Consider the following 11,213-nt stretch of genomic DNA (forward strand, 5'->3'; position numbering starts at 1 on the left):
CGTGGAGTCTGAGGACTGGGAGAGGGTTGGACCAGCAGAACTCCACACGTGAATAGTGCAGCAGGGGGCCCCACACCGACCGGAAACTGTGCGTTGGGACTCACAGTTCCCACATAGGTGCTGAGACAGATTTGGGGGGCTGGGGTTTTACATCCAAAATAGGGAACTCTGAAAACTGCGGCTTGGGGGACCCTCCCAGTGAGAGATTGGTTGCCCAGTGCAACCAAGGCAAGGCTGTGGGTGCCCAAGGGGTGGGGATGGGGGGTCTCTGTCTCCATTGTCCCAAGACGTCCTCCTTCCCAGCCTCCTTAGAAAAGTTATATCCTTCACACTCAGATAAATTCAGATCTCGAATCTGGTCCAGATAACAGAAAGGCGCTGAAAGGACACTGCCCCCTGCTGGGTGAGTGGCCAGCGAAGGGGCTAGAGCGGAGGGAGGGCGAGCCCCAGGGCTCCTGGGGAGGCTGAGAGTCTGGGAGGAAGAGATGGAGGCCCAGGACGGGGGGCCCACCGGGCACTGGCCTGCTCAGGCCCCAGGGGATGGGCGGAAAGGACGGGCACTGCAGTCCAGCAGGGGGGCCCCTGAGTCACGGCCCCTGGCTGTCACCTGGACCCTCACCACCTCTTCTCCCCTAGTCTAGGGACCGGAAGATGGTGGCCAATACCACCGGGGCCCAGAGCCATGCCCCACCCCCAGTGCCTGGACATCTGCACCCTGGGCCTGGGCCTCCTGACCATCAGGCTGATTGTTCTTGTGTGTGCAGACCTGACCACCACCAGAGGACTTTATAGTTTGTGCAGGATAGCAGAGGCTATTGCCCATGACAGGCACCCCACGAGCTCCCCTGTCCACTGCTGGTCTGCACCTGGGGCTATGGCCCTGCCCTTGTCCCCACCCTTTTATAAAGCAGTTTATACCTGAATATTTGTTGGAAGGACTGATGCTGAAGCTGAAGCTCTAATACTTTGGCCACCTAATGTAAAGAGCCGATTCATTGGAAAAGACCCAGATGCTGTGAAAGATTGAGCGCAGGAGGAGAAGGGGGCAATAGAGGATGAGATGGTTGGATGGCATCACTGACTCAATAGCCATGAGTTTGAGGGAGATAGTGAAGGACAGGGAAGTCTGGCGTGCTGCAGTTCATGGGGTCGCAGAGAGTTGGACATGACTTGGGAACTAAACAATACCTGTCAACAATTGAATTCAACATGCGTGCTAAGTCACTTTAGGTGTGTCTGACTCTGTGCGACCCTATGGAACTAGCATCACCTGGGAATGCTCTCTTCTTACCTAGAGCAGACAGGAGGCTCCTTCCCCCAGGATCCTGCTGGCCAAATGCTCCACCCTTGGGAACTTCAGCTACGCACAGGGCTGGCAGAGCAGCCAAGGAGAGAAAGGCTTTTATGCTCAGTGGCTCAGTCATGTCCAGCTGTCTGTGACTGCATGGACTCTAGCCCACCATGCTTCTCTGTCCATGGGATGCTCCAGGCAAAAGTACTGGAGTGGGTTGCCATTTCATCCTCCAGGAGATCTTCCCGACTGGGATCAAACTCTCGTCTCCTGCATTGGCAGGCAGATTCTTTACCACCAAGCCACAGAAGAAGCCCCAGAATGGTAGCAAATCTGAAATTTGTTTTGAAAACTCAACATGGCTAATTATAGGGCTTCCCTGGTGGCTCAAGATGGCTCAAGGAGACCTGGGTTCGATCCCTGGGTCAGGAAGATCCCCTGAAGAAGATAATGGCAACCCACTCCAGTATGCTTGCCTGGAGAATTCCATGGACAGAGGAGCCTGGCGGGTTGCAGCCCATGGGGTCACAAAGAATTGGACATGACTGAGTGACTAACACCTTGACTTTGATGGCTAAACTATATGACCCAAAACATTTAACCTACTCCTGTGTATCATATTCATGTTCCAAATACAAATTAATCCTATCCAGCATTGGAATTGGCACATGTCAGTTCTACTGCAAGACAGATGGGAGACAGTAAAATGACAATGAAATCATATTAAAGAGACGGAAAATAACTGAATATCTAGATATAGTCAGAATCTCTTTTCTAAAGTCCTAGAAGAAAGTTTTACTGTTCTGCCTGATTTTCTCTAATGGGTCTAGGCATTGCGATGCCATCTCACTTTGGATGTAACTGTGAAGTAATCTATTAACTGCACCTACAAAAAACAGGAAACAAACAGAGATCATTCTGTCATTTTTGAGATTGCATCCAAGTACTGCATTTCGGACTCTTGTTGACCATGATGGCCACTCCATTTCTTCTAAGGGATTCCTGCCCACAGTAGTAGATATAATGGTCATCTGAGTTAAATTCACCCATTCCAGCCCATCTTAGTTCGCTGGTTCCTAGAATGTCAACGTTCACTCTTGCTATCTCTTGTTTGACCACTTCCAATTTGCTTGATTCATGGACCTAACATTCCAGGTTCCTATGCAATATTGCTCTTTACAGCGTCAGACCTTGCTTCTACCACCAGTCACATCCACAACTGGGTATTGTTTTTGCTTTGGCTCCATCCCTTCATTCTTTCTGCAGCTATTTCTCCACTGAGCTCCAGTAACATATTAGGCACCTACCGACCTGGGGAGTTCATCTTTCAGTGTCCTATCTTTTTGCCTTTTTGTACCGTTCATGGGGTTCTCAAGGCAAGAATACTGAAGTGGTTTGCCATTCCCTTCTCCGGTGGACCACATCTGTCAGACCTCTCCACCATGACCCGTCTGTCTTGGGTGGCCCCACACGGCAGGGCTTAGTTTCATTGAGTTAGACAAGCTGTGGTCCGTGTGACAGATTGGCTAGTTGTCTGTGATTGTGGTTTTCAGTCTGTCTGCCCCCTGATCCCCTCTCTGTTTGTTTCCAAGGCAAACCATTCAATATCACAGTAATCCAAGTCTATGCCCTGACCAGTAATGCTGAAGAAGCTGAACGGTTCTATGAAGACCTACAAGACCTTTTAGAACTAACACCCAAAAAAGATGTCCTTTTCATTATAGGGGACTGGAATGCAAAAGTAGGAAGTCAGGAAACACCTGGAGTAACAGGCAAATTTGGCCTTGGAGTACAAAATGAAGCAGGGCAAAGGCTAATAGAGTTTTCCCAAGAGAACACACTGGTCATAGCAAACATCTTCCTCCAACAACACAAGAGAAGACTCTACACGTGGACATCACCAGATGGTCAACACCGAAATCAGATTGATTATGTTCTTTGCAGCCAAAGATGGAGACGCTCTATACAGTCAGCAAAAACAAGACCAGGAGCTGACTGTGGCTCAGATCATGAACTCCTTATTGCCAAATTCAGACTTAAATTGAAGAAAGTAGGGAAAAACCACTAGACCATTCAGGTATGACCTAAATCAAATCCCTTATGATTTATACAGTGGGAATGAGAAATAGATTTAAGGGACTAGATTTGATAGACAGAGTGCCTGATGAACTATGGACGGAGGTTCATGACATTGTACAGGAGACAAGGATCAAGACCATCCCCATGGAAAAGAAATGTGAAAAGGCAAAATGGCTGTCTGGGGAGGCCTTACAAATAGCTGCGAAAAGAAAAGAAGTGAAAAGCAAAGGAGAAAAGAAAAGATATTCCCATCTGAATGCAGAGTTCCAAAGAATAGCAAGGAGAGATTAAAAAGCCTTCCTCAGTGATCAATGCAAAGAAATAGAGGAAAACAACAGAATGGGAAAGACTAGAGATACCAAGGGAACACTTCATGCAAAGATGGGCACAATAAAGGACAGAAATGGTATGGACCTAACAGAAGCAGAAGATTTTAAGAAGAGATGGCAAGAATACACAGAAGAACTGTACAAAAAAGATCTTCACGACCCAGATAATCACGATGGTGTGATCACTCACCTAAAGCTAGACATCCTGGAAGGTGAAGTCAAGTGGGCCTTAGAAAGCATCACTACGAACAAAGCTAGTGGAGGTGATGGAATTCCAGTTGAGGTATTTCAAATCCTGAAAGATGGTGCTATGAAAGTTCTCCACTCAATATGCCAGCAAATTTGGAAAACTCAGCAGTGGCCACAGGACTGGAAAAGGTCAATTTTCATTCCAATCCCAAAGAAAGTCAATGCCAAAGAATGCTCAAACTACCGCACAGTTGCACTCATCTCACAGGCTAGTAAAGTAATGCTCAAAATTCTCCAAGCCAGGCTTCAGCAATACGTGAACCGTGAACTTCAGATGTTGAAGTTGGTTTTAAAAAGGCAGAGGAACCAGAGATCAAATTGCCAACATCTGCTGGATCATCGAAAAAACAAGAGTGTTCCAGAAAAAACATCTGCTTTATTGACTATGCCAAAGCCTTTGACTGTGTGGATCACAATAAACTGTGGAAGATTCTGAAAGAGATGGGAATACCAGACCACCTGACCTGCCTCTTGAGAAACCTGTATGCAGGTCAGGAAGCAACAGTTAGAACTGGACATGGAACAACAGACTGGTTCCAAATAGGAAAAGGAGTACACCAAGGCTGTATATTGTCACCCTGCTTATTTAACTTCTATGCAGAGTACATCATGAGAAACGCTGGTCTTGCAGAAGCACAAGCTGAAATAAAGATTTCCAGGAGAAATATCAATAACCTCAGATATGCAGATAACACCACCCTTATGGCAGAAAGTGAAAAGGAACTAAAAAGCCTCTTGATGAAAATGAAGGAGGAGAGTAGGAAAGTTGGCTTAAAGCTCAACATTCAGAAAACTAAGATCATGGCTTCTGGTCCCATCACTTCATGGGAAATAAATGGGGAAACAGTGGAAACAATGTCAGACTTTATTTTTGGGGGGCTCCAAAATCACTGCAGATGGTGATTGCAGCCATGAAATTAAAAAATGCTTACTCCTTGGAAGGAAAGTTATGACCAACCTAGATAGCATATTTAAAAGCAGAGACATTACTTTGCAAACAAAGGTCCGTCTAGTCAAGGCTATGGTTTTTCCTGTGGTCATGTATGGATCTGAGAGTTGGACTGTGAAGAAGGCTGAGCGCCAAAGAATTGATGCTTTTGAACCGTGGTGTTGGGGAAGACTCTTGAGAGTCCCTTGGACTGCAATGAGATCCAACCAGTCCATTCTGAGGGAGATCAGCCCTGGGATTTCTTTGGAAGGAATGATGCTAAAGCTGAAACTCCAGTACTTTGGCCACCTCATGTGAAGAGTTGACTCATTGGAAAAGACTCTGATGCTGGGAGGGATTGGGGGCAGAAGGAGAAGGGGAAGACAGAGGATGAGATGGCTGGATGGCATCACTGACTCGATGGACGTGAGTCTGAGTGAACTCCGGGAGTTGGTGATGGACAGGGAGGCCTGGTGTGCTGCGATTCATGGGGTTACGAAGAGTCGGACACGACTGAGCGATTGAGGTGAACTGAACACAAAACTGGAAAACACTGTCTATAAAGAGGACTCTAAACGTGGACTTGTGATGTGCAGTATGTTTTTTCTTGCTTCATCCCTGCCAGAAAGATGAAAGTGAATCTCTAATTATGGCAAAATGTAGCTTCCCTCATGGAGAAGGCAATGGCACCCCACTCCAGTACTCTTGCCTGGAAAATCCCATGGACGGAGGAGCCTGGTAGGCTGCAGTCCATGGGGTCGCTAAGAGTCGGACACAACTCAGTGGCTTCACTTTCACTTCTCACTTTCATGCATTGGAGAAGGAAATGGCAACCCACTCCAGTGTTCTTGCCTGGAGAATCCCAGGGACAGGGGAGGCTGGTGGGCTGCCGTCTATGGGGTCGCACAGAATCAGACAGGACTGAAGTGACTTAGCAACAGCAGCAGCTTTCCTTATCAGCCACACACCCTTGGGCTGACATTCAGACTAAAGAATTCTTCACATCATATGAAATTGGAGTAATAGCTATAAAATATATCAAACACCGAAAGCTGCCTAAAACACTGTTGTTTATTCTGAATGAGAAGGAACAGTGTAAAAATCAATTGTTACCAAACTTACCTAGAGGGGTCTTTAAAATAAGTCAAATGAGTACTATTCACCCTTCAGAAGGAAGGGAATTCATGCTACAGTGTGGATGGACCTTGAGGACATGATGCTCAGTGGAATAAGCCAGTCACCAAACAACATACCCTGTCTGACTCCACTCAAAAAAGGACCTTGCAGGCGTCAGATTCACTGACACAGGAAGTAGACGGTGGGGCAGGGGCTGCAGGAGGGCAGTGGAGGGGAGTGAGTGTTTCCGGGGATGGCGTGTCCCTTTGGGAGGGTGGGCAAGTCGTGGAGGCGGATGGAACTGGTGGCTGCACCACAGTGTGGATATGCTAATGCCCCTGAGCTGCACTTGGGCATGGCTAAGACGGTAAATGTTATGTGTGTTTTACCACAGTTAAGAAAAAGACAAAGTCTCATGTCAATAATCTGATTAATGATTAGCTCAAGTGTTCTCCCCAGGTTGGAAACCAGGCCTCTGTTTAGCCGGAAGGGCTGCCGGCAGGACCTTGGCAGTAGCATGCCACCCGGGCAGAATTGGGGCCATAAAGTCATAGTGAAGCCTCAGGCATCTGTTCCACCCAACAAGGTCCCAGACAATCCAACCAATTTAGAAACAACAGGAAATAGAAAGTATGAGAAATAAAAACTAACCCAGAATGGGAGTGCCCACTGAAATCCACTGGCATCTCAGACTATAAAACAGGAAACTTGTTTCTCAACCTTTCCCTCTACATTCAGCACATCGATCTCCCTACACAAGACATGCTCAAGGAGGAGAACGAGGTGGCCGTGCTGGGGGCGCCCCAGAGCCAGGCGCCCGTGACGACCACGGTGATCAACATCCCCAGGGAGAACTCCGTGCCCGACCACATCGTGTGGTCCCTGTTCAACACCGTCTTCCTGAACTGGTGCTGCCTGGGCTTCGTGGCATTCGCCTACTCTGTGAAGGTGGGTGGGCACCCGGGGCGTCTCCACGGAAATGTGTGTGAGCCTGGAGAGGCCCTGCCCAGACGGCACGTGCGTGGGGAGCCCCCGTGTGTACGGGTCTGTGTGCACGCTCTTTCGTGTGTGTGTTGTGTGTGTGTGAGAGTGTGGCCTGGGGGATGGTTCCCAGGGAGACTCATGGCGAGGCTGCCTGGGTTCACATGGGGTGGAGCTGGGGGTCTGTGTCTCTCGCACCCCAAGACGGCCTCCTTCCCAGCCTCATCAGGGAAGGCGCAGCCTTCACACTCAGCTTCAGAACACGAGTCTGGTCCGGAAACGAGGAAGGTGCTGCAAGGACCCTGACCCCTGGTGTGTGAGTGGCCGGTGAAGGGGCCTGAGAGGAAGGGAGGCTGAGCCCTGGGGCTCCTGGAGAGGCTGACTCTCTGTGAGGACGCAGACAGAGGCCCCAAGAGGGGAGGGTATCACCGGCCACTGTCCTGTCCAGACTCCAGGGAACGGGCCATCGGGTGACTGGGAGCAGCAGGGGAGGGCCTGAGCCACAGCGCCCGGCGGTCACCTGGACCCTCACCACCTCTCCTCCTCCAGTCTAGGGACCGGAAGATGGTCGGCGACATCACTGGGGCCCAGAGCTACGCCTCTACCGCCAAGTGCCTGAACATCTGGGCCCTGGTCCTGGGCATCTTTCTGACCATTGGATCGATCGTTCTTCTCATTTTTGTCTACATGGCAGCCTACGAGACGGCTTTGCGGATCAGTAGACATGGAGGCCACTAGCCGCTGTCCATGGAGGCGGTCCAGGGCCTCCACCTTCCTTGGTGGCTTTGCCCCCGAGGCATGAGCCTGCCGCGCCCCCAAGCCATAGGCAGCAGTTTATAGACACAGATTGTCAACCACTGAATCAATAAAGCACCCTTGTCTGTGAAGCTGCTGTGATGTCTCCTGCGGAGGGGACACTGCTATGACCCTGGCGGCCTCTGGGGAGCCCACAGCAGTCAGCTGCGGGCTGACTGAGAGGGCCAGAACAGAGCTGGTGACCCCACCGCGGTCAACAGGAACCCCCAGAGGAAAGACCCCTTCGTCCCCTCAAAACCAGCGGGCCCTGCTGGGTGGAAGAGTCTCGCAGACACTGGGGACCTGGGACATTGTTGTGAGCCTGGGATGCAGACGGGGAGATGGGGCCGCTCCTAGCCCAATGCGAAGAGACACCCGGGCAGGTATTCCTGTCTCTGACGCCCCAGGGGGAGTGGGTGGGGGGCCGCACCCCAGCTGCTGAGCCACTGTGCCCTGCACAGGGTGTCTGGGGTGTCACCCCGAGAGGCTGGAGGAGTCCCGGCAGCCACAGGCTGCGCTGGGAAGTGACCCCGTCCACACGCCCTTTGGGGACCCAGGCTCTCCTGGGCTCACTCAGGGCCCAGGGCCAGTCCTGTCCAGCTCTCACTGAAGTCAGCAGCTCTTCACAGTGGGTTCCCCTCCTCCTGGCACTCAGAGGAGATGGACGCCCCATCCCCACTGGGCCCTACTTGGATCCTCCCTGGAGGACGGTGGCTCAGATGAGGTTGCCCACTCTCTCTTGGGTCCCACATGAGAGCAGGAGGGCTCAGCCTCAGGGACACTGAGTCCTGCGGAAGGAGAGGCTGGCAGACTGCCTCTCTGAGTCCAGGAAGGACTGTCTCCCAGGCAGGGACGGGGGGACAGATGTGTGACCCTGACGCCTGGCCTGTGAACCCCCAACCCCGGCAGGCCCTAGGGGGTCCCCACATTCTCTCAGGCGGGCAGCAGTCGCCAGGGCTGGTGGCACTGAGTGTAGCCTGCCTGAGCTTCACCGATTTGCGGTGAGGGTCCTGCTAGGTGGGAGCCCCCGTGCAGGCCGCAAAGGCCCGGGTCCCGGACCTTCTGAAAATCACAGGAGGCCCGAGGCATCAGGCAGAGGAAACCGAGGGCCCTTCCCTCGACGGCCCCGGGTGCTGACGGCCGGGCCGTGAGCAGCTGTGGTCCTCGGAGCCACGGCCCGGCCTGGTTCCCAGCGGACGGTCCCGTGTCCCCTGTCAGCTGTGGGTGACCTGGGCTGGGCTGAGTTGGGGGAGCGGAGGACAGAGCGGGAGGTGGGAGCCCTGGGCCAGGGTGACGTGGGGGTCGGCAGCGGGGCAGGAGCCCGTGGGGAGAAGGCTCTGCCTCTGCTTTGCCTGGACTGGGCCTCGAGGGATTCAGAAGGCACGGCTCCTCAAGACACCGGGTTTGGTCCCAGCTGGGGGAGGGCAGAGCAGGGCAGATGAGTCCCGGGTGGGGGTGGGCAGGCAGGCTGGTGTGCCCCTGGCCTCGCCCCTGGCTCCCTTCCTGTTGCTGCTGGTCCGGGAAGATTCTGCCTCCCCAGCCCACCCAGTGGGATCTGCGCGCTGGACAGCGCCCCTGCCGACTCCAGGGCTTTGCGGGCTACTGGCTCTTCCCACCCTGGAGGCAGTCCTTCTCGACCCCGAGGGATGTGCCTGCCAGCCGTCCCTCCTCCAGGACTCCCTTCCTTGGTGCTGCCCCTCCCCGCTCACGGGTGTCAGACCCACAGGGAGAGGGGCTCCCTCCTGGCCCACCCTGGGATCCCAGCCTCCCCGCAGCCTCTCCAAGTCAGGGGGCTGGCGTAGGGACAGATTGGGGGTAGGGGGCACCCACATGAGGAGTCAGGGGACGAGGGGGTGGCTCCGCTGCCCCTCCACACGCCCCAGCCCAGCTGGCAGTGGGCGGGTCTGCCCTGCCCCTCGAGTGCCCCCGTGTCTGGAGGCCACGGCAGAAGCAGGGATGGGGCTGATGTCGAGGGCGGGGCAGGGCAGGGGCCTCTCCTCTAGCTGAGCAGCACGGGGCTCTCTCTGCCGTGGTGGACGCTGCGCTCCTGTTGCCTTTCCGGCAGAGGGGCCTGCGGGGCCGTGTGAAGGACAGTGACGAGAGGGACGTGCCGCAGGGTGTGAGGGAGCTGGGCGCCAGGAGAGCCCGCACTGACCAGCGTCAGCGTGTGGGACAGTGCGGGGTGGGAGGAGGTGGGCTCGGGCTCACGTCCAGGCTGGACTCTCGAGGGCCCCCTCCCCAGGTCAAACCACAGCGCCCTCACACACAAACCCTCCTTTTATTTCACGGGGGCAGGTGCCTGGATAGGCTGCGGGGAAAGGGGCGACTGCCTCGGGCTGTGGGCAGGCCTAGTGGCCTCCGTAGTTCTGCATGAGCTCCGAGACTGCCTGAACAATCATCAGGGAGCCGGTGGACACGAGGACGATGAGGACGACAGTCAGAAGGATGCCCAGGACCAGGGAGCAGATGTTCAGGCATTTGGCGGTGGAGGCGTAGCTCTGGGCCCCAGTGATGTCGCCGACCATCTTCCGGTCCCTAGACTGCAGGAGGAGAGGTGGTGCGGGTCCAGGTGACCGCCGGGCCTGTGGCTCAGGCCCTCCCCCGCTGGTCCCCACTGCCCCGTTCTTCCCAGCGGGGACCCACGCCCGCCTGTCCCCTGGAGTCTGAGCGCGACAGTGGCCGGTGAGCGCTCCTCCCCTCCTGGGGTCTCCATCTGCTTTCCCGCAGACAGTCAGCCTCTCCAGGAGGCCCAGGGCTCTCCCATCCTTTCTCTGGCCGCCTCACTGGCCCCTCACCCACCAGGGGACAAAAGGCTGACCCTGGTCATCCCCATGCACCCCCTGCAGCCTCATCATGACCTGCACGTGTACACACACACACACACACACACACAGACACACACACACACCATGCAGCAGAACAACACACACGGGGGCTCCCAACCCCACGTGCCGTCTGGGCAGGGCCTCTCCAGGCTCACACACACTTCCGTGGAGACGCCCCGGGTGCCCACCCACCTTCACAGAGTAGGCGAATGCCACGAAGCCCAGGCAGCACCAGTTCATGAAGATGGTGTTGAACAGGGACCACACGATGTGGTCGGGCACGGCGGTGTCGCTGCGGATGTTGATCACCGTGGTCGTCAGGGGCGCCTGGCTCTGGGGCGCCCCCAGCACGGCCACCTCGTGCTCCTCCTTGAGCACCTCATAGGCTGGGGGCACCGCCCCGTGGGCCCCAGTGAGTAAGAGCTGGGATGTGCGGTTCATGGTGGGGACGGAGCAACTGCAGTCCAGATGAGCAACTGCGGTCCAGATGCCACCACACACTTGGGGGGGCCCTCCTTTACCCAGGAGTTTCGATTTCTCCTAAGTTTCCTTTTCCTGGGCCGGTTTCGTTTCGTAAGTGGAAATGGGCTGGGCTTAGGAGGTGGGGTGGACCACTGAGT

The 11,213-nt window shown here is 54.4% G+C and overlaps 3 protein-coding genes across 3 annotated transcripts in view; 2 read left to right on the top strand and 1 right to left on the bottom strand.

Moving 5' to 3' along the window:
- The window catches only part of NBAS (NBAS subunit of NRZ tethering complex), a gene marked incomplete in the record, with an annotated part of 468,052 nt that overhangs the window by 229,518 nt on the left and 227,321 nt on the right, over window positions 1–11,213 (top strand). The window contains 1 exon segment of the mRNA NM_001192550.1: window positions 5,481–5,501. Within this exon segment, the coding sequence (NP_001179479.1) occupies window positions 5,481–5,501 (21 nt within the window).
- Window positions 6,661–7,860, top strand: IFITM2 (interferon induced transmembrane protein 2 (1-8D)). The gene is made up of 2 exons (NM_001078054.2): window positions 6,661–6,940; window positions 7,523–7,860. Exons 1-2 carry the CDS (start codon window positions 6,755–6,757, stop codon window positions 7,709–7,711), a joined length of 375 nt encoding a protein of 124 aa, NP_001071522.1. The 5' UTR covers window positions 6,661–6,754; the 3' UTR covers window positions 7,712–7,860.
- LOC112441484 (interferon-induced transmembrane protein 3) lies at window positions 10,028–11,135 on the bottom strand. The gene is made up of 2 exons (XM_024999536.2): window positions 10,786–11,135; window positions 10,028–10,308 (listed from the first exon to the last, which is right to left on the bottom strand). The coding sequence occupies exons 1-2, from the start codon at window positions 11,032–11,034 to the stop codon at window positions 10,117–10,119; spliced, it is 441 nt and encodes a 146-aa protein (XP_024855304.1). The 5' UTR covers window positions 11,035–11,135; the 3' UTR covers window positions 10,028–10,116.

The sequence above is a fragment of the Bos taurus genome, chromosome 11 (assembly GCF_002263795.3).
Source record: "Bos taurus isolate L1 Dominette 01449 registration number 42190680 breed Hereford chromosome 11, ARS-UCD2.0, whole genome shotgun sequence".
NCBI lineage: Eukaryota > Metazoa > Chordata > Mammalia > Artiodactyla > Bovidae > Bos > Bos taurus.

Excerpts from the sequence above, each read along its gene's own strand:
- LOC112441484 (XM_024999536.2), bottom strand. The coding sequence starts at position 11,034 with ATGAACCGCACATCCCAGCTCTTACTCACTGGGGCCCACGGGGCGGTG. Across the intron at positions 10,309-10,785 it reads CATTCGCCTACTCTGTGAAG|TCTAGGGACCGGAAGATGGT; the intron begins GTGGGTGGGCAC and ends CTCCTCCTGCAG.
- IFITM2 (NM_001078054.2), top strand. The coding sequence starts at position 6,755 with ATGCTCAAGGAGGAGAACGAGGTGGCCGTGCTGGGGGCGCCCCAGAGC. Across the intron at positions 6,941-7,522 it reads CATTCGCCTACTCTGTGAAG|TCTAGGGACCGGAAGATGGT; the intron begins GTGGGTGGGCAC and ends CTCCTCCTCCAG.